The sequence below is a fragment of the Lepisma saccharinum genome, chromosome 1, assembly GCF_977018435.1.
Source record: "Lepisma saccharinum chromosome 1, izLepSacc3.1, whole genome shotgun sequence".
In the NCBI taxonomy this organism is placed as follows: domain Eukaryota; kingdom Metazoa; phylum Arthropoda; class Insecta; order Zygentoma; family Lepismatidae; genus Lepisma; species Lepisma saccharinum.
The window spans coordinates 127,036,985-127,060,649 of record NC_139229.1 but is presented as its reverse complement, the minus strand read 5'-3'; the positions used below and the strand labels follow the sequence as shown (position 1 = coordinate 127,060,649).

Below are 23,665 nucleotides of genomic sequence, written 5' to 3'. Positions count from 1 at the left end.
CCAACGCTGTGATTTAGTACTGATAAGGTACACATTCTTCTTTGTGTTTAGACCTGGTGATCGAGCTGAAGTAGTTTCGGGGGTGGGGGGGTAGGGCAAGGAGAGAGGAGATTGGATGAGGTTTGGCAGTGTCAGCTTTCTGTCGCCTCTATGTTAGAAATGCAATGAAGCTTGACGATAGCCAGAGGCCAAAAGCATGAGTCTAAAGCGTGCGTCTATCCAGATGTATAGACAAAAGAAAGGATTGCAAAGGCTCCCTCCCTCCTCTGTTAGGACTAACAAAGGCCTCACCATAAACACTTCGTATCATATAACAGCTCATCGATTTCCCTAACGCTCAAACGTTTCCTTCCGGACATATTTCCACAAAGAGCCGAGTCAAAAGGGAGAAATAGATTCACAGTAGCTACACAAGATGCAAGTGCGAACGAAAAAAGCAAAAGTTTGGGTTTTCTCCCCAAAGTAGCTGGAGAAGAGGGGGCAAACTCCAAATTTGTATGATTTTTTCATTGAAATTCGGGGGATGCAGCCCACGCCCGTAACCCCCCCGCGGTTGGGGCATCCAAATTTTACATGGTTGCATGCACTGATGTTCTGCCTGCAAAACAAAAGTTATCCGAAGTAGATTGGTCCCATAGTGTCAGTTATAACAATTTTATGAATAATATGCAAATTGGCTAAAATTCGCTAGAGTATTACGTTTTGCCTTATTATTCAAACTGTATTGCACCCACGAACATGAATCAAGTTTCATTCTGTTGCGGAAGGTCCATTCTTTGAAAAAAAAAAAAAGCAAAAGTTTCGGTTTTCTCCCCAAAATAGCTGGAGAAGAGGGGGCAAACTCCATATTTTTATGATTTTTTCATTGAAATTGGGGGGATGCAGCCCACGCCCGTAAGCCCCCCGCCGTTGGGGCATCCAAATTTTACATGGTTGCATGCACTGATGTTCTGCCTGCAAAACAAAAGTTATCCGAAGTAGATTGGTCCCATAGTGTCAGTTATAACAATTTTATGAATAATATGAAAATTGGCTAAAATTCGCTAGAGTTTTACGTTTTGCCTTATTATTCAAATTGTATTGCACCCACGAACATGAATCAAGTTTCATTCTGTTGCGGAAGGTCCATTCTTTGAAAAAAAAGCAAAAGTTCCGGTTTCTCCCCAAAGTAGCTGGAAAAGAAGGGGCAAACTACACATTTTTATTTTTTTTTTCATTGAAATTGGGGGGATGCAGCCCCGCTCGTAACCCCCCCCCCGTGGTTGGGGCATCCAAATTTTACATGGTTGCATGCACCGATGTATTGCCTGCAAATCAAAAGTTATCCGAAGTAGATTGGTCCCATAGTGCCAGAGTTATTACGATTTTTCTCCATTATGTATACGAATTCAAATTTCCCGCTCAAAGCCTCGGCGTCACTGGGCTTACTTTCGTCAGACCGTGCGGCGTACTAAGGGTTAAACATTATACAGTGTGAGGCAAAAGTCCAGCACCGCTCTTTAAATTTTAAAATGGCTTGATGGAGGATGATGAAACTTCGGACATGGGTAATGGGGGTGGAGCACACCAGATGGGGCCAGTAAGCATGATGGCACCAATCTTGAAAGCCGCCATTTTGGAATTACCTCCAGATTTTCAAATGGGAAAGGAGTTATATGGCATGTCATTTAAGATGTGTGTTTTATCAGAAATAAGAATATGCAGTTATTTCTCCCCTACCTTTATTTGGTGAGGATATTCTTACAGTTGAAGTTCATATTTGGTGTAATGTATTGGGTTGTTATTTATTTGTTCCCGGTGATGTAACATGGCACTAACCTCCATGAACGGATTCAAATTGTTGTGATATGTGGGGAGTGCAATGCCAGGGTCGTCGCAGAGGATTTCAATGCCCGGCATCCAGAGAGAGACGACATCTCACATACCACAGTGTTGCATGTTGCAGAAGTTTAAAATGATGGGATCACTGCACAACAGAGAACATAGTGGTCGGCCAAGAACCGCTACCGATGAAGAAGCAGCAACGGCAATTGTGGTATCCTTAGTCAAAACCTCGAAATGCAGTAACCGACGTTTGGCATCAGTGTCAGGAGTCACTCAGAGATCCATACTCAGGATGATGCATTCGAACAAGTGGCACCAGTACAAAATTCAAGCTGTTCCCCGTGTTGGAGTTGTTAGCACATTCACTAACCAAAAATGGCACAAAAAGTGAAGTAAAAGAAAGCAAATCAACAACAAAGAAATTCAAATGCAGCAGGACCCATTGACTGGCCCCCTTGTTCTCCGGGCCTTACGCCCCTTGACGCCCTTGGGGCCATCTTAAAGCCATGGTTTATCAAGACAAAAATTAATGATCTCTGACATCTTCCAGCACTGGATTCAGCAAGCGTGTGACTCCGTAGACCCTGCAGTGTTACTGCATGTCCTTGAGGACTCGCGGAAAAGTCTTGCAATTTATGAGGCACAGAATGGGCAAACATATAGCACATCTTGTCATGCACATGCCAAATGTGAACTTCAACTGTCAAAATATCCTCACCAAATAAAGTTAGGGGGAAAATAACTGCACATTCTTATTTCTGAGATAACAGACATCTTAAATGACGTGCCATTGATACCTCATGGTGGAGCATAGTGTTGTTGATTTGCTTTCTTTTGCTACACTTTTTGTGCCACTTTTGGTTAGCGAATGTGCTAACCACTCCACCACGGGGAACAGCTTGAATTTAGTGGTGGAGCCACTAATCTAGGATTGCACTGGCTAAGCCATTTTCCATAGTTGTTACAATAATGAGTCAGGAAACATAAGTTCTGTTCACATTTTCAATCTTTCCAACTCACTTCGGCTGATCACTCGCGAACCTGATGTTTTATGGTCAGAAACTTAAGGATCAAAAATAATGTCCTCGAGGGTCTGCTAGTGCGACCACCTTCCAGTCAAAATCTTTGCACCAAACTGCTGTAACCTCTCTTCGCGAAAAATGCACGAGCGCTTATTCCCCTTTGTCTTTGGGACAGTCTATTCTTTCAAAAAGGGGTGTCTTGATTCCTTTTACTTCATTATGTAAACAATCAGTTACAGATGACCCCTCCCCGAAGAGACATTAGATGGACTGATCAAGGAGAGCTTTTGGCTTTTAGAGTCTTTTCCTCTCCTTGAATATTTGTCCAACCCTCGTATATACAATTTTCTTTTCAAAATTCAGGTTACAATTTCAAAATATCTTTTAACATAGTAAACACACACAGATTTTCCTTCAATTTCACATATTACTCAATTTCTTTTCATTACATATATACATTACATATTCCTAATCAATACCTTTACAACATTTGACATTCCAGTATTTTCTTTTTATATACATAAACCTTTCAACAATTTACGTACAACTAAAAGTTGTTCTATTTAAGTTACATAAAACTCTTCCTTAATTCTCTTTTAATTTTACTGCTTCTTCTTCATTTTTTTTTATTAAAGTTCGCAAGCATTACTTTAACATCCTCTTTGACTCTTGAGAACTTTGTTGAATAAAACATTTTTTTTTAAAGTTAACAACATGACATAATTGCTTCAGCAAGCTTGGGTAGAATTGTTCTAAAAATTGTCATCACTATACTTTTATCTTTCAAAAATATTACCATACTTCATCAAAATAATCTTGAAGAGTAAATCCTTTCGCTTTTTCTTATGACCTTTACCTTTCTTTTCTCCTATCTTCCACAAAGTAGTAGAAAGCTCAGATTAATGATGTCGGGAAATTACCTCTTACAATATATCGCTAATCTCTTTAACAAACGATCTCATAACAGCATATAATTTTCAGATTTAAGACAGAATTCGGGACATAATCTTTTATTTAATATCAGCAGGTACTATATTACGTAACTACAATAATTTTTCGGTCCGCCTTCGACCTACTATTTTTCAAACATTTCTGGTCCGCCTTCGACGTTATATTTGTGTGCCTCTCTTGCACTTTTATTTTATCTTAATACACATTGACTTTTATCTCATACATGTCCAAGAACTCTCATCACTTCATCATTCTATTAATGCCATTTAACCTTCGTTAATGCTATATTCTCTTGCTTTCTGAAGAATTTCCTCAAATAACTATCTTCTGAGCATGACTGTTCTATCTTCTATCTCATTTGTTCTTCATTATTCTTAACGATTTTGAGACTTACTTCCATTCTTCCTATCTTATTACTTCCATTTTTCTTTCTTACTCTTTTTACAGTTATTTTCAAATTCAAATTTTCATTATCTACCCGCTCATTCAGATGCATATTAACACAAATAAAAAATCAGCGCTTGTACCAAAACCATCATTAAACATTTTAAATTGAACCATAACAAGTTTCACGTAACCTGTACTTAAAACAACTGACAATAAAGAACCTTTTTTTCTTCCTAAATACTCTTGATTACAATATGCTCAGCATTTCATAGTATATACACAACTCTAAAAATGCTTATTTACATTTAACAATTTCCAATCTTTTATCAAAAATCTACATAAATTAGTGATTATCAACATTTCTACAAGTGAAATGGAAACTTTGTGATATTTTACTAAAATATACCAACTTTAGGAACACATCAATATCAATCGACAACTCAGAATATTTCTTCTTCTTGAATTATCCATCTTGGTTGTTACTTCCATTTATAAAGATCCCTGTTCGTCGTAACTATCAAGTCTCTTTTTCCTTTTCTTCATTTTCTTTTCTCACTTCTTCTTCCCTTTTCTCTGCTTTTCATTTTTCTTCTTCTTCTTCCAACTTTTGTCAAGTAGAGAAACTATTAGTCTGCCAAAACTATTTGTATTTTCTCTTTTCCCTAAAGTCTTTTCTTTTCATATCCGGCTGTCCATTAGGCATAGTCCATATCAATTCAGGCAGGGGGTTTACCTTCATAGTCTCAGATGTTATTGAATGAAACATGTGATAAAATTCAGGAGAAAGTAAGAAACCCATATTTTTTTGTTTTGTCCACAAAAATTCCTGGCCCGAGATACAGGTCGCCAAAGATGGCACCTCGGGCATCATTTCTCACGTGCGATTTTCAGCAAAATATTAAAATGCTTTATCTCTGGAACGGTTCAAGATATCTTGTTTCTGTTTTTTTGTATTTGAAAGAGAATAAGTTTCTGATTAAAATGATAATTTCAGTTTGGAAATATGTATCCAAGTTCTCTTGCTGTAGCCTTCTGAGTTGTTTTTTGAAAAATCAAAAATAATATTCTTTTCAACAATGCCAATCCCAAAAATTTTGATTTTTTACTGTTGATCAGTACCATACAGTACTACATTCTCTGAAAAGGAACTCCACTTTTGAGTTTAACAGGTTATATAAAGAATTGAAAATCTTGCTATACATTAACCTTTAGGAGCCCGATTGTCTCGATCGAGACGCTCTCATGTAACCCTCGGGGCAATCGAGTTGAGGTGAGTTGGTGTTATAAGTCCACTTTATGCACAGTAAGGCTAATCGGGACTGGACCTACATTTTAAAGTGGGATCCGAACCACTTGTGCCTCCACCAGATATCGAACCCGGGACCCCTTGATTACAAGGTGGCGACGCTACCACTGCGCCATCGGAGAGGCCTCGGGGCGATCGAAACGCTCTGTGAAGGTCGTAGTTTTTACGTTATAACTTCGGTATTTTTGGCTAGAATTTCGATTTTCTTTTTTCATATTGTTGTTAACACATGTATTTAACAGAAATGATTGTTGCAAGTATTTTCTTTTCATGAAAATGGCGGGAAAAAGGAGACTTCTTTTTTGCGTCTTTTTTCAAGGGAAAAATTTTGCCGACAAAGGAAGGCCGGCTTTGTTGTTCTAAAGCAATGCGTTTCCCTCACCCCTGTAAACTGGATTGGAAGGAAGTTTGTATATCGGTACCCGAGGTCAAAAGGAATGTTTTCCGTGTGGGAGCAAGTGGGGGTTGGTAGTTGGGGGAGGGGAAAGTGGGGTTGTTGAAACTGCATCGTAATAATGTAAGTTCGAGGCATGCTGAAGAAAAGTCTTTGTTCGTGAGCACAGTATTTCACATATGGCTACAAAGGTTACCCTGCATTGTCTAAAAATAGAATTTGGAAGTAGCTCCAAGAATTGGCACGCTTTTGTTACTCCATTCTAGCTTTTCCTCCTCGAAGATTGTGCTTACGTGAGACTTATTTTGTGCCCAAGTGCCAAAGATTTTTTGAGTGAAGTGTGACTCTTCCCAAGACTTTATCACCATCTTTGCTTTATATGCCAGTGATAATTTCCATGTGCATGATGACCTTTTCATGTCCTTTTTTTCGAGGGAATGGGGGAAACATCATTCTTTTAAAAAAATGTTTTTTGGGGGATTCTCCCTTCCCCCCCTCCATATATACGCTGAATGTGCATAAATTTTATATCGTCTGAATCTGTGATTCATTCCGCGTACAACGGTATATCATTCATCTCTCTAGGGCAATTAGCCTCTGAGCTATATTCATTTCAATGTAACCCTGCATTTCGCAGAAAACCGAAGCTTGAGACAGTGGGGCGCAGGCCTTTCGTTTCAGGGGTACAACTTGCATTACACTGGTCATATGATAATGATGCAAATATTTTTCTGTTTCTTACATGCCAGCGATAATTTCTATGTGCATGTTGACCTTTTCATGTCCTTTGGGGGGGGGGGGGGGCGGGGAACCCCATTTCTTTTTAAAAAAATATTTTTTGGGAGATACTTCCTTCCCCCCTCCATATATATGCCAAATGTGCATAAATTTTATATAGTCTGAATCTCTGGTTCATTCCACGTACAACGGTATATCACTCATCTCTCTAGAGCAATTAGCTTCCGATCTACACTCATTTAATTGAAACTCTGCATTTTGCTCAAAATCAGCTCGGGCATCAAGGGGGTTACATGTGAAAATGGCCTTGGGCTCCAAAAGGTTAAACCAGTTTCCATTACCACATTCTCACATATTGGTCTCATGAAATCAAAATCTAGTCTTATTTGACATGGCATTTTAATTCTTCATAAAGATAAGTAACAGACACAGCTTTCAAAACATATTAAAGCTTCCTAAATATATGTGCAAGTTCTAAAGCATACCACTTCTGTGCACTCTGCTTAGAACTGAAATTAGAAATTCAATGAACTAAAAATTTGTTCAACTGCATCAGTATCTTCCTTTGATATTGAGTGATGCCTTCCTGTTGAACCAATAGGAACTTGGGCACCCACAATCTTTAAAACATCGCAAATTTGAAGTGATTTCTGATGGTGCCCCTAGTCACTTCAAAAATCGTTACCAACTGTTTGAATTGACTAACTCGCTTGTGCCAATGGAGTGGGTATACAGTGCTGCTGGTCATGGGAAGGGGCCTTGCAATGGTGTAGGAGGCCTGCTGAAGCACCATGCTACAAAAAATAATCTTTCCAGCCCAAGTACAGCTGCAATTCAAAATGCCGAGGATTTTACAAGAGTGGTGAAGTCATACAAGTCAACAGTCCTCATCCTGTTGCCCAAAGAGGAAGTTGAACAATTCCACCAGCAGAAAATAGAAGAATGGTCCAACCAAACTACCCCTGTGAAAGGAATTCAGAAGACACATGTCTGGACTCACAGTGATGAGCAAACCTATATTGCACGAACTTTAAAGAGCAAGATAGAAGAAATTTCATTTGTCCAACCAAGATCTCAGAAATGGCAGGAGAATATTCAGATTCACACCCTACCAAGAGGGATGTTTGTGGCCTGTGTGTATGACTGTGACTGGTGGATTGCAGAGGTTATAGATATCAGTTGCAAGTTAAATGAAATCGTCGTGAACTTTATGCTACCACATGGGCCGGCTGCTGGATATACAAGGGTCGTTCAAGGTTGACCGGGACTTTTATTTCTGCAGAGGAAATAGGTAGCAGAAGAAACACCAAACTATGTCAGTTTTTCAAAGTATTCTCCGTGCGTGCCGAGGCACCGTTGCCATCGTTCTGGCAGCTCCCGAATTCCTTTGGCATAGAAAGAACTTGGTTGTTGTCGTAGCCATTCGAGGACATCGCTCCGCAGTGCTTCATCTGTCGTGAATTTCTTCCCTCCCAGATGGTCTATAAGGGGTGCAAACAAATGATAATCACTGGGGGCTAAATCCAGACTATAGGGGGGATGGGGCAGAACTTCCCAGCGCATGTCGGCCAGAGTTGTTGTTGTCACATTGGCCGTGTGAGGGCGGACATTGTCATGGAGAAGAATGACATTTCCAGACAACATCCCAGGTCTTTTCTTGCGAATGGACTTTCGTACAGCACCAATCAACAATGTGGAGTAATACTGGGCATTAATCGTGCTCCCTTTGTCCAGAAAATCCACATGGATAACGCCTTTCATCACACGTGATGATGGATTGCAACAATTCATCACCTTCTGCTCGAAACCGATTCAGAAGCTGTTCACAGACCGTCCTGCGTGTCCACTTCTGATCGAATGTCAGCTGGCGGGGAACCCACCTTGCACAGATTTTGCGGAAGCGTAAGTTGTCGTGAATGATTGTCTCAACACTCCCGACACTGATATTCACCTCGGCAGCAATATCCCGCACTGTTACTCGCTGGTTCTCAAGAATAATTTGCTCAACACGTGCGATATTCACTGGTGTGACTGCCTGCAGTCGGGCGAATGTGTCCATGCGCTTCATTTGTCAGCAGCTGCAGTCCTTCGCGAAACTGCTCACACCATTTGTACACTCTTGTCCGCGACATCGTTTGATCACCATACTGTGCTTGCAATCGTCTGAAAATCTCAGCTGGTTTCACTTTCTCTTTCACGAGAAATTTGATTACACACCGCTGCTCCACAGCTACAGACACACTGCTTTCCGCCATGTTCGCTGCAACTGCTGCGCATGCGAGAAATACGTCATGCCGGGCGCTAGTTACTCGCGAAGGAATACATTACGTCACCTGCACGTTTCATCATGATCCGGCTATTCATCGATTTTTTACGTACGAAAATCCCGGTCAACCTTGAACGACCCTTGTAGATATCCAGCTGCAAGACAGCAACACCACCAACAGTGCTTACTTCCAATTCGCGATGTTTAAAAGATTGTGGAGCACCCCAGTTCCTATTGGTTCAACAGGAAGGCATCACTCAATATCAAAGGGAGATACTGATGCAGTTGAACAAATTGTTAGTTAATTGAATTGCTAATTTCAGTTCTAAGCAGAGTGCATAGAAGTGGTATGCTTTGGAACCTGTAATATGTTTTGGAACTTGCACATATATTTTGGAAGCTTTAATATGTTTTGAAAGCTGTGTCTGTTACTTATCTTTATGAAGAATTAAAATGCCATGTCAAATAAGACTAGATTTTGATTTCATGAGACCAATATGTGAGAATGTGGTAATGGAAACTGGTTTAACATGTGGCAAAATTTTCAATTGTTTATAAAACCTGTTAAACCCAAACGTGGAAGTTCTCCTTTTTAGGGAATCTAGTACTGTATGGTACTGATCAACAGTAAAAAAATAAAAAAAATTTGGGATTGGCATTTTTGAAAAAAAAAAAATTCAGGCTACATCAAGAGAACTTGGACACACATTTCCAAACGGAGCTTATCATTTTAATCAAAAACTTATTTCCTTTCAAATACAAAAAACAGCAACAAAATATCTTGAACAATTCCAGAGATAGAGCATTTTAATATTTTGCTGAAAATCGCACGTGAGAAATGATGTCCGAGGTGCCATCTTTGGCAGCCTATATCTCGAGCCAGGAATTTTTTTGGACAAAATAAAAAAATATGGGTTTCTTACTTTGTCCTGAATTTTAACATATGTTTAATTCAATAACATCTGACACTATGAAGGGAAGATTTTTTCTTTGCCTGCCTGAATTCATATGGACTATGCCATTAGTATATTTTCCTCACTATGAGAATCATCACTAGTAACTTTGTTCTTAACTGTCTTCCATTATTTTCTGTCTCGTTTCTTTTGGGACTTTCTTTCATGCTCTTCAGATGAAAGCTTTGCTCTCGTTTCTGGTTTAATCTCTTTCATACTTGTGTCTGATCTTTCTGCACTGACATTCTTAGATCTTTCTCGTAGTTTCTTCTTCACTTTCACTGATGCTTTCTCAACTTTCTTTGCAGCTTTCAATTCTTTTCTCTTCATTTCCTTACTTTTCTTCACAGAAATATATCTAAGCATCATTTTACTTCTCTTCCTTCTACTGATCAGAGTTATTTCCGGTATCGTCACATCTATAGTGAGAATCATAGAACTTCAGACCTTCTGTAAACAAAAGCACGTGTACCCTAACAGTGTTGCAAACTTATGAAAGAAAAAATAATCCACATAGCCTACAAGGTATAAAAACATTCCATTTGTCAACAGATGCGGAATAAGCAGTGTATCACTGAGTGATGACCTGTTGAAAGTTATTGAATGTATGTTTAAAAAAAGTTTAAAAATGTACATCTTGCCTGGTGGCCGACTTTCAGACCCATCACCGAAGTTCCCTTGCTCGAATCCCAGCATGGGTGTTATTTGTGAGTGTCCCTTTCATCTGAGGATCACTCATTCTCATCGTCGGGATTAGCCAAAAGTGGAAGAAAAGCAACGCTAAATTAAAAAAAATCAAATACAAAATGTACATCTTATCCCCCAGAAGTAAGACGGTTCCGTACCAAACGATTAATTTTCTCTCACCTTTTACTAAAAACACTTGCTAGAAGAATGTGACACATGAGATAATTTACGTTTTGAAACCGGGGTTTCGTCATTAAATTTATTTGATGTTATGATTTATTATTATAGATAATGAAAGTAAGCTAATACATATGATTTGATTGACTAAATTAATAATTATGCAGCAAAGCCACCAAGGGAAACTAAAACGGCAACTTAAGAGATGCATAAAAGTGGGGAAAGAAGACTGTAGAATACAGAAATATTTTGAGGCAGTCACATTTTATTATACGCTACATATAAAATAAAATGCATATTTGGGGGTGAATTTTTAAATATTGTCACATTTTTCTTCTCTCTTGTTGTGAGGTGTTCATATTAAATCAACCTCCCTCACCCTACGGCCTTCCCTCCTTCACCTGCAAAAGTATTCAGGAGTGTAAGGATGTCACCATCCAGATGGTGAATACCTCTGTATTATAGATCGACTCCTGCGTCCCACCCCCTTCCCCATCCCCGGAGGATCGTCACTGACAATGTGAAAATATACTATCATATGCCGACAATCGACATACCACTTCCGTTTCTGTACTTAGTGAGAAGTATTGTGGTTGGCAACAGCCTAATAACGGATTTCTTCCGCATCATGTAGTCCGTTCTATGAAAGTACGCTAATGGAAGAAAAACGTGTAAATTACATTGGATTATACATTTTAAAATATATTTTCATTAAAGGTTTCTATTTATAATAATAATACGTGATTATTGTATAAATTACAATCGATCACGTGAACAGCAAGAAAATAGCGCCAGTTTCGAACATGGCGACTTCCATGCGTGCAGGAAGGTCTCCCGTGGTTTCAGAGTAGTCTTTCGGAAATACAGCCGTTTGAAAAGTGGCAAGAAGCAGGTTGTTCTTAACGTTTATGTGATGCTGTGTCGGTGCTATCCTAAGCAAGCAGTGAAGTTGGTGTCCAAGTGTAATTGTGTGTCTGCGTCTTTGTATTTTCGGTGTGGTGAAAGACAGGAAAACGACCGGTCAAGTTGTGAGTCCCGCGAAAAAAAAAAAACAGGTTGTTGCTCGTATAAACAAGTACACCGATTTTGAGATAAATGCAATACAACGCGAGGTGCTTTTGTATTCTTTCAATCAAAGAGCCGTCCTGTCCACTGTGGAGAAGATGTTGATATGATGATTGATGACGATCTCCCCAATTTTAGCAGTCGACGTTAAATCGCCTCTTGTGCCACGTTGAGTTCCTTTTTGGGAAGCAAATTTGACAGACCATACTCTGTCGAGCGCCGAAAATGCCTCAAGTTAAAAAAGGAACTGCTGAATCAAGGTAAGAAAATACATTACTTGCATGAGACGAACGTAAATAATGTGCTTATTATCGTCTTCTTGTTTTCTAGTGCACGAGAAACCGAGAGAAAGATAAACAATCTCTCTTTATTCCCCGGCTTATCTTTGTTCAGCTTCTGTTAAAACTGGCGGTATATTTGTGTTGCACAAAGGAGAAAACAATACTCCACATGTCAACAATGTTGGTCAATAATTTGGTGGCTGAAACGAATCTCTCTCTCTCTCTCTCTCTTGTATAACTTTGGCGCTGTCATACTGAGAGAGGAGGGGGGAAGGGGGATCTGTTAAGCCAGAGTCAGATAAATTGAACTTTTGGCGTAGAAAAATATGTTCATTCTTGAACAAGAACACATATTTAATCACTTGTAGAAAATTTATTATACTTCAATGTGTAGATTATCAGTTAAAATAAGAATACGTTTTTCCATGTTAAGTAAAATTAAAGGTTGCGAGTGAGCAGTATATGATGGCCGCACCATTCACGAACAGCTGGCGTGGAGTTACTCGAAGTGAGACGGTTGTTTACAGAAGGTCGGAAGGTTTGTGATTCTTACTTTAGTTACACATTCTTTCAGTTTAGAAAACATATCATTTTTCTCAGGTTTTTCATGAAAACTTTCTTCTTTACTTATCACTAGGGGCATGCATATTTCGTTTTTGACGAAAAAACGAAATTTGAAAAAACACATTGTAGTGTTAATTTTTCATGTTTTTGAAAGGTGTGAGGTGCATTTTGTGACCATATTTTGTCACGAAATAATGCGAAATGAACTGCAAAAAGCGAAATTAACTCTTACACACGAAATTCAGGGTTTATTCACCGACATGACACCTTCCGAGGTCTGAATTATCCTGAGAGTTATGCAATTCCCGGAAAATTGATTAATTCTGCTGTTAATATTGGAGAAGCAAAAATAGACTCCTTTAGACAGAAATAAACTTAATACTCTGATAACTACATAAATGTGCTATTAGAAGTGAAATGTTAATTCTGTGGAATAAGTGTAGTTTTTAAATCAAATTTAGGATTATTTTCACAATTTTAAAACCAATATGTCTTTTTATATAACACTTTTCATCCATTTTTTCACCACTATAACACCGATATTTGATTTTATTTACCGCTTTTGAACCCGAAATTGACCCAGTTTTTGTACCGAAATTTTGCCTTCTTATTTACCAAAAATATGTGCCTCTACTTATCACTTCCTGAGAATGCTGTATTCCGAGTGACTCATCTTCAACTTGCCTTTTCATTCACAGCACACACACTCTATCCTCTACAACCTGTACTTTCCAATCTGTCTCTCTCTGTTCATTTTCTATTTGATCAGAATTATCTTCTATCCTTTCACTGTTCTCACAGACCTCAATACAAGCATCTTTTACTTCATCGATTCCGACCTGAAATTGAATTACTTTCCTGGATAGCTTTCACCTTAACGACCTTTATCTCCAATACAGCTGATTTTTTCTGACAGGAAACATAAGTTCTGTTCACACTTACAGTCTTTGCCAACTCACTTCAGCTGATCACTCGCGAACTTGGCGTTTTATCATCAGAAACTTAAGGATCAAAAATAATGTCCTCGAAGGTCCATTAAAACAAAAAGACCGAGCACACTAGTGCGACCACCTTCCAGTCAAAATCTCCGTGCCAACTGCTGAAACCTCTCCGCACGAAAAATGCACAAGTGCTTATTAACCTTTGTCTTTGGGACAGTCTATTCTTTCAAAAAGGTGTGTCTTGATTCCTTTTACTTCGTTATGTAAACAATCAGTTACACGCTTATTTACAGACACGACACTTTGTGTGTGAGAATTATCCTGAGAGTTATGCAATTCACGCAAAATTTGTTAATTCTGGGGTAAATACTTGAGAAGCAAAAATGGACCCATTTACAGGAATAAATTCAATATTATGGTAAAGACATAAAACGTGCTATTAGAAGGGATATGTTTATTTTGTGTAGTAAGTGCAATTTTTAAATCAAATTTGGTATTATATTCAGTGTTCCCCTGTGCTTAGCACCACGCCATGAAGGCGTATAGGGGGTGTGGGGGTAACCCCCTCATACGTTCTTGATCTGGTCGTGAGTGGGGGTGATGTGATCAACATCACGCCCCTGAACACCTTTACCCCCAGGGTTTCCCCCAGGTACCCATGTTATTCGACACTGGGTGGGCGCCGGGGCCGCTTCCAACATTAGAAAAGTTCCCGGATTTGAACCGGCCGGGGATTGAACCCAGGACCTTTAGCACGGTAGTCAGACGCGTTACCGACTGAGCCACCGCGGCCACCTATTATATTATATTCACATTTTTAAAATCAAAATGTCATTTTATCTACCGCTTTTTCACCGCTATAACAGCGAAAGTTTATTTTATTTACCACTTTTGAACCTTAAATTGACTCTGTTTTTGTACCAAAATGTTGTTTTTTTATTTATCAAAAATATGTGCCTCTAGATATTTCACATTTCGTGTTTTCGTCAAAAACTAAATATGCATGCTGCGACCTATAATGTATCTTTTTTGTGTAACACAAACCTTGTATTCATAGTCAAGTTGACATCCGTTTAATGTAAGGTATGCAAAATTGGGAGCAATTTTAAAATACCGGACCCTTCTCCAATTTGAGACCATATTTTGCATACTCACTAATTTAGGGCTGCTAATCACGAATCTGCAGTTAATATTTCGCGCTCACGTGTAGAAATCCGAAACAAGGGGGTCCGTGATTCCAACCGACAATGCACGATTGCTCATTATTTAAGTGTTTCCAATACTGAAAGAACAAAATTACGACCCTAAATTGTAACTATGTTTGCCTAACCAAACCTAACATTACCGTGAATGGTTTGTGGGGCTATGCATGAATGGTGTGTGGGGCACCGTAAAAAATTTCAGTTTCTTATCACTTGAGCAACAAATTATAACTACAAAAATGTGATCAAGTGTCCTAAAATATTGAATATGCGAAATATGAACGAATGGCCTGTATTATTAACATATACCCAAGTAAAATTTACTAAGAAAACTTACAAAAGAAAGAACTTTATTTCCTACCTTCAAAGTTGCATCTTCCTCACACCACACAGATTACTAACCTCCGCCATTCTTCTGTGAAGTGATTCACAACAAACATGGTATTCTGTGCATGGTTTCCATCATTGTATATGGAGAACGATCGTGGCAATTGAAAAGCTTAATTTACAACTTCTACATGTCAAATAACAACTTCAACACGTTACCCCGACATGTTAACCTCGGATACTTCATCGGGACTATGTATTTTGTAAGTATAAGAAGTAGGATAGAAATTACATTTCTTTTTTCAGTATTAGAAACAAAATCTTCCCGTAAATAATGAGCAATCATGCATTGTCGGTTGCGATCATGGAGCCCCTTTTTTTTAAATTTCTACACGTGAGCACCAAATATTAACTGCAGATTCGTGATTAGCAGCCATAAATTAGTGAGAATGTGAAATATGGACGAAATTGGAGAAGGGTCTGGTATTGTAAAATCATACCCAAAATTGTATCAAAAAGAAGACAAATAGTATCAGATAAGGTAGCAGTAACTTACCTCTAATAAGCCATTCACAATGTGAGTCTTGTGTATAATTTCCAGAAGGACTGTCACTAATATATCCCCAAGTATCATTGAATATCTCTCGGGTTTTATCACATGGACTAGATGTAGTAACTTTACATTCTGCTACACCAACAAATAAAAATAAAACAACACTAATGTACATCACCACACTTGATGACAAACACCCATTAAGTCTAAAGTCAGCTTTTACATGAGCCTTTTTCTTCACTCGAGGTCTCATGGTGTTAAACACAAACATATACACATTCCAAAGTTGGTATTTTTCCTGAAAGTGGGGCCACAGTGATGCTTTCTCCTGGCTGGACAACACTGCATCTGGTGGCATGGTCACTTGTTTCTTGTGCAAGTATCTGTTCTGTCAGTTTCTCCATTCTGAAATTATAATACGATTTTAAAATAGGTTATGAAACAGCATAAAATTTTCAACTAGATCTGAGCAAATACCACTTTGAAACAATTCTAACGCTGGTACTCTTTACTAACTCCTACAAATACCATTATCGATTCATAAACATTGTAACAAGTAAATATTAATATCATATGTCATTGACACTTTACTGTATCAATCATCAAGAGTTTAGCTCCTTAATACTCAAAGATTAACACTTAAGATATTCAGAATATATAAAAAAAATTGTATTATTTAATCATAATGTTAAGTTTCAATGAGGTTGGCAAAAATGAGTAAAAACTATGCATTTGGTGGACTCCAGGAGAGCTGACAGCAGTAATAAAACTCAAACTGATACTTTCTGTGAGTTGTGAGTTGGTTGTATTCAAAATACAGAAATTCAACACCATTTACATGTCAAACATACAAATTGAACTAACTATAAGAAGTAGCTTATGGCAACTTGCAACTGCATGAATCTTTATGCGAAAATTGTGGATAAACCAGGGATCAAATTTGATCTTTGGTATTCTATGCCAATCACGTGCACACCAAATATCCTGTCAAGCCAACCCCTGGTCTTACAACAATTTCCACAACTTAAAAAAAGTTCTACATACTGTTTGAGATATACTGGAACATACCATTGGCCCCTGAATTAGTTCCCTCAGTTGCAGGGAGATTACATTAGCATATACATGCCCATAAGTCACCCTCCATGCAGTTTGATTAGCATAGTAGCATAGTATATTATGAAGCCAGGGATTCTATATTCAAATTATTGCCAATGCATGGACATCACATAGCACTTTTCGGTACTTTAGTATTATATGGAATACCTTTTCAGGATTGATTCTGTCCTCAGCTTTTTCCTCGCAATTGCTCGCCATAGAATTCCTTCTCTCAGACACCTCCATAAAACAGATATTATGTCTATTTTGAAGATCCAGTCACCACACACTCGTCACGAACTGGCAGACATGAAATTTTTGCATAAAATCATTAATGGCAAAATTAAAACCGAATTCCTTGTCAACCAATTTCATCTACGAGTACCCGCACGGCCAACCTGCAATGTAAAGCTCTTTCACATTCCCGCTACAAGGCTCTCTCTCCTACAGCGGTCTCTTTACTATAGGCTCCCCCACTTATATAATAACCTGCAGTGGCGTCTCGTCCCTTGGGGCTTCCGGGGCTTAGCCCCTAAAGAAAAACGGACGTATTCACGTAATTAATAATCACCATAACGCATAACTACCACACAGTCTTTTAAAAGGCGATTCTTACCCACGAAAAATTCATCGTCTGTTGCAATGGATACGACAGCGCTCCTAGTGGCATTGATGTCAATTATCGTTTTCCGGGGAAGTCGCAAAGGAAGGCATGGCCTACACCTACCTACGCTACAGTGAAGGTCACATGCTAGCAGAGAGAGGAGGGGAGAGTGCAATGGATTTGAGTGCTGATTCGGGGCTAGTTCCTTTGTGTCGCGTTCGATCTCGCATGTTGTTCTGTAGTGTTTTGGTGGCTTTCATTCGCTATGTTTGAGTGAGTTTGGCAGGGTTGATGTTCGAACACAAATTGATGAAGGACATAGGCTGTCAATTACAAGATACAATGAATTTGTCCGGAAAAATAGGCATATATTAAATAGAATTATCGATTGCTTAAAATTCTGTGGTCGACATGAACTTGCTCTACGAGGACATAATGAAAGAGAACAATCTTTAAACAGAGGCATCTTCCCAGATTTATTATCCCTTCATAGAAGAGGGAAAACTAAAGAGGGAACTTCGTGTTCTTTATTGTAGTGAAGAGTTGAAAAACATAAACTCTATCAGTATATTGCATTCATTTTATTTTAAAATTATTTAGAGGGTACCTTTTCAGAAACAGTAAAAATGACAAACATAGTTTTAATAACTCCAGTGGCAACAGCTGAATCTGAACGATGTTTCAGCACATTGAAACGTATTAAAACCTGCTTAAGAAATGCAATGGGACAAGACAGACCAAATGCCTTGGCACTTGCTTACAATAGAGATAGAATACATTTCAAACATAGAGGGCTTCAACGAAAAAGTAATAACAAAATTTGCTGAGCAGAAGAACAGGAGTCAACGTTCGTAGAAAGGTATGTTTCACAACAATACCTGTTTCTTTTGTAATCATGTGAATTGTCATTATATTTTAAATTCTTTAAAAAAATAAGTCCAGTTTTGTAGTTTAGAAGAAGATAAATACCCATTTTTTTGTAATTCATGTAATTTGTCATTACATTTTAAATTCTTTCAAAAAAGTAAGTCCAGTTTTGTAGTCTAGAAGAAAAAAATACCTTTTTTTTGTAATTCATGTGAATTGTCATTATATTTTAAATTCTTTAAAAAATAAGCCCCGTCCAAATTTGAGGCCACGAGACACCACTGATAACCTGCCTGTAAATACCGATATTTTCATGTCAGAACACAGTTCCCGACGATTGCTAAGAATGTACGTGTAACAATTTCTTTTTTTTAGTCTGCCATCTTGTATTGTCTTGTTTTGTTGTTGTTATTTTTATTTTCTTCTTGTTGCTACAGTTTCAGTATAAAATGGTCTTTCAGTACTGTATCTGAAACTTTAATGAAATAAATAAATAAACCTCATTTGTCTACGTTAAATTATATTTCCCTCTCAAACATGAGTCATTTGGTTAGGTTCCATAAGTGGGAATCGTATTTGGCACAATACAATTTGGAGGTAGTCCGTATAGTACTAAAGTACCCACTTTTCAATACATTATATGCAACATATATTTTAAAATAACATTTGGACAATTTCATACATTAAATATTCTCATATAATTAAAAAACTCACCTTGGTATGTCATAGTTGAAGTTGATCCATATCCATACTGTTTTGCAAAATCAATTTGTCGTCAACTGAAAGAAAAACCAGTAAGAACAGTTAAATTGCCAACTGCTGTGATGAAGTTTTATCAATTTCTTGAATTTTGCAGTATCTAAAACAAAGTGAATGAAAATGGCAATGGGCAACTTGCCTCCTGGTAATAATTATGCACCCTACTCTAAAAGTTCCTGATGCTAATACTGTTGCCACCATTGAATGCATATTATGGCATACGTAAAATGGTAATGAGCAAACTTAAATGAGAATAAATGAGAAGCTACCTTCATCCACACAAATGGATGTATCAAATGCTGCATGCTCAATTATGGGTAGGAAAAAAAAGCTAAAATAAACCTATCTATTCAAAAAGTTTAAAGTGGGTTTGCAACGCCTCCTTTGGTGCAGCTAAGACCGACTATCATTCCAAGGACACAAGTTTTCCCGAAATTATTATCTGGATTCAATAAAAAATCTAGAAAGATATTTAGATGCTAACATCTTCAACACTTCTTTGAAGATTAGAATCTACTACTACGAGGGATGATCGGAAAAAAAGGTTACAAAGCATATAACTTTTGTTTTATTCACTGTAACATAACGAAAATTTATGTGTAAATTAATAACATGTTTGTCTTGTTGCGAGTTTGAGGACTTCGGATTCTGACCATGTATACCCGAGAAGCAGACATTTAAAATGGTGACTCGTCTCGAAAATTGGTCAAGAGTAGAAGTGAGGGCAGTGGTGCGGTTCCTGTGGGCCAAAAACACTACACCTGCTGACATCCGTAGGCAGATTGTGGAGGTGTATGGGGAGGGGACAATTTTAAGGCAACATGTAGCGAAGTGGACAGACCAGTATTGTTAATGACAACCCTGGACACAGCGGTAGGCCGAGTACCTCAACCACTGACGTGAACTGTGCTCTTGTGGATGAGTGTATTCGTGAGGACAGAAGAAGAACATTAAGCTCAATATCAGCTGAGCTGGGACTACTACCATTTGGTTGGCTGGCCACCATTATCTGACATGTGATGATGTCAAAAGAGCTGCCTCACGGTGGCTACGAGAACTTGACGCGGATTTCTGTGCAACCGGTATGGAAAACCTCATCTACCGTTGTGACAAGTGCTTGAACAAAAAAGGTGATTACATCGAGGACTAGTATTGAGTGACCTCCATCATCAGGTGTGTTGATCTTCCAGCTATGTCTAACACATACGCCATAATAGGCTTTGTAACCTTTTTTTTCGATCATCCCTCGTATTTTCTGTTCTCAACTATCCTCGTGATAGCCACCACAATTTTGGGGTGCACACAGATGATTGAACCTAGGATGGGATGGATCACAGAACAAAGGTTTGAGCACTATCAGTAATCATTAGGCTGCAATGTGGCTCCATTTGGCATCTACCTTGAGCTGTTGATTTGTCACTTCTGGTGTCTACATTGGAATGTGATGTAATGGTAGGTTATTGAACAGTTGGATAAGAAGAATTTCAGGACACGTGAAAAATGCAAGAGAGAGTAATGCTTTAATACATTCCAAATGGTATTAATTTCTAGACAGTAAGCAGAATGCCCAAGCCAGCCACTAATATCTCATAAATTTCTTGAGGTAGAATCTTGTGGACAGAATGGTCTGAATAATACTTACTGATCACTAGTATTAATGTAACTTCATATATTATTCTAGTACAATTGTTAAATTTACATAATTAGTGTCATTTAACCAGATTAGTTTAGCTTTTCTCACTTCTAGTAGGTTATGCCATTATCAAACCAGTTTACTCTGTTTTGGTTTATGGTATGGAGTTTCAATAGCTGCTCATTGTATTATATTTTACACATTTCCACTTCTTAATAATATCTGATTTATTAATGCCTTCTTTATCATGCATATCTTACAATATTTCAAATTTACTGATAATTTAATTTGGTAATTTTACTTAAATCTATATGCAAATTTTACATATCAAATCTTAATTTAGCAATAACTAAGTAATCATCACTTACATCAGCCAGCACCTCTATATAAACACACATCAATTATGCTAGTTTGCCTTCTTTTAACAATGAGAATATGATCAATCTGATTATGTGTCCTTCCATCTGGGGAAGAAGTATATTTGTGGCAAGGGCATATTTAGGGGGAAGAGTCCAGACCCCTTGCCCCAAAGACTTACTAAGTACTAAAATTAAATAATAAAATAACTAAAATTTAATAATGAAAATATACTTGTTGGGTAAATGTTCAATCTAGCACAAACACATTTCTTCATTTTTACAGAAGAAACTACTTACTGAAATTACTTTCTATAGCATTGTACAAGTTCTTGAAGGTATTTTGAAAGATGTGTACTTAAATAAAGAAAAAACAACAATTTTTTTTATTATGTTTGCCTAACCCAATTGAACCTAACACTATGTGAATGGTTTGTGGGGCTATCATGAATGGTCAGTGTGGCTACATACCCTAAACATAAAGAAGAAACAACGATTTTTCTTTTTTACTATGTTTGCCTAACTTAACCTAACACTATGTGAATGGTTTATGGGGCTATCGTGAATGGTCAGTGTGGCTACATACCCTAAACAGAAAACGAAACCGTTACACACTTCCACAATGTCCCGCAATGCTATAGAAAGTAATTTCCATAAGTAGTTTCTTCTGTAAAAATGAAGAAATGTGTTTGTGCTAGATCGAACATTTAATAATTACTTTCGTTTAAACATTATTATTATTATTTTGACACACTTGGTTTGGACCCCCCCCCCAAAAAAAAGCATACTTTGGAAAGAATTTACAATACCAGAAGGATCTCCAAATTTTTTCATATTTTCATAATACTAGCTAATTTTGGCATCATAATCACGAATCTGAAGTTAAATTGTGGGGTCACGTCTGGAAATTGGAAAATAAGCCGAATTAAGTTGTTTTTGGTTATGTTTTTTTGGAGCTATATGTGCATTGCTTTACGAACTAAATTTTAACTATGGTTGCCTAAGCTAACCTTACTGAAATGGTTCCTGGGGATATCAGAAAATGGTTTGCGGGCCAATTGCGAGCACATCCATTAACGAAAGTTAGTTTTGTAGAACTAGCACTCCCTCACGCAAGATGCCATTTTCCTCAAATAAACGCTTGAGCACGAGAATGATCGCGGTAATTAAGAACGTTATTTTACAACTTGTACACGTCCATGTACAATTTCAACACGTCACTCCCAAATCTTAACTGCAGATACGCCATCAGGACTCATTATTTAGTGAGTATAAGTAGTAGGAAAGAAATTGGAGATCCTTCCGGTATTGTAAATTCTTACCCATATTTCTAGATACGTGCCTGATTTAAGGATATCTTTATGCTGAAAGATGGAATTTTTCACAATTATTCACTTGCAAAATTAATTAATCTGATACTGTTATCATTACTTAATTCAAGAAGGATCTCCTTGCCAACAGTGCATTAAATACTTTCTCTTTACCAACTAATACATTGCAGTCGCCCAACAGAATAGGTATTCAAGTCATATTTGGAGAATTTATCAAAGGACAGTTCTAATTATAAAATTCATATTTAATGTCGCACGAATTTTCACTGACTTATAATAAACTTCATATTTTTAAATATGGAAATATAGAGCTAAGAAAATGATAAGCAACCCCTTCTACTTGAAAAAAATTACTTCACATAGCCCATACGATTTGCTCATAAATATACGTGAAAATGTTATTTCCACTCCTTTAGCAACCATAATTTTATATATTATTATTCAAACGCAAAAAAGGAGCTGAGTAACAGTCTCCACATTAAATCGAAAACTGTACTTCATTACTTCCAACACGGATATCTGTGGCTACTGAAGTGAACTATAGATGGCAAGGTTCAATAGTCAATCTAAAAACTTGCCATGTTGTTGTTATCTGGGATCCCAATTCCAAATAATACGAGAAACCTATATTTATAATTTTCCTCTGCTTTGTTGTGTAATGCGACAAGTATTTTGAGTTTATAGTACATACAACTTTCAACATGTAATTATTAGTGTTTATAATTATTATTTTTTTCGCACAAAACAAGAGTAACCAATGTTCATTTCGAACGGGCAGTTAATTTCATTCTGCTTTTTAAGTGTTTACGATTACGTGTATAGCACGATCGTTTGATATTTAATGATTGTCATAAACAAAGCTCACCTTCTACAACACTTCTAAGCCATTCCTTACATACAGATCTTGTAACATTTATCTTTTTAGTCCCATTCTGGCAACAATAAACACCTACAAAAACATTAACTCCACTTCTTCCGTCTGTTCCAGGTACCAGGTATGTAACTTTTGTACAGCGTTGTAAACGATGAAATGTCCCCTATGTTCTATTATTGCAGGTGCAGCCATATGTTTTCTATTTGACTGTTTTGGAGGCAGCATTGGTGATAGAAACTGTCCAATGTGGAGAAGAGAGCAACAAATACAGGAGCGAATGGCGAACGATAATCTCTCTTACCGTGAGGTTAGACAAATTATTGAAGGCACATATATAATACAACCGTCATCTACAGAGGAAATTCTGAATCCCATTGCAAACAAAACAGATTTTCTTCCTATTCAGTTTCGTGTCCGACTACATGCTTCACCCAGTGTCTCAAAAATTCTAAATCATAATGCACAACCCACCCTCACATCTAAACCTATCACAATTGCAAACCACAGC

General features: G+C 37.6%; 1 protein-coding gene across 1 annotated transcript in view; it reads right to left on the bottom strand.

Moving 5' to 3' along the window:
- The window catches only part of Megf8 (multiple EGF like domains 8), a 120,947-nt gene extending 97,693 nt beyond the window's left edge, over positions 1-23,254 (bottom strand). Inside the window, exons 1-3 of the mRNA XM_083138404.1 lie at positions 23,149-23,254; positions 18,919-18,983; positions 15,642-16,043 (exon numbers count right to left, since the gene is read on the bottom strand). Coding sequence (XP_082994530.1) covers positions 15,642-15,996 — 355 coding nt within the window. The 5' untranslated portion in view covers positions 15,997-16,043; positions 18,919-18,983; positions 23,149-23,254. The remainder of the gene's footprint in view (positions 1-15,641; positions 16,044-18,918; positions 18,984-23,148) is intronic.
- Positions 23,255-23,665: the final 411 nt, after the last annotated feature.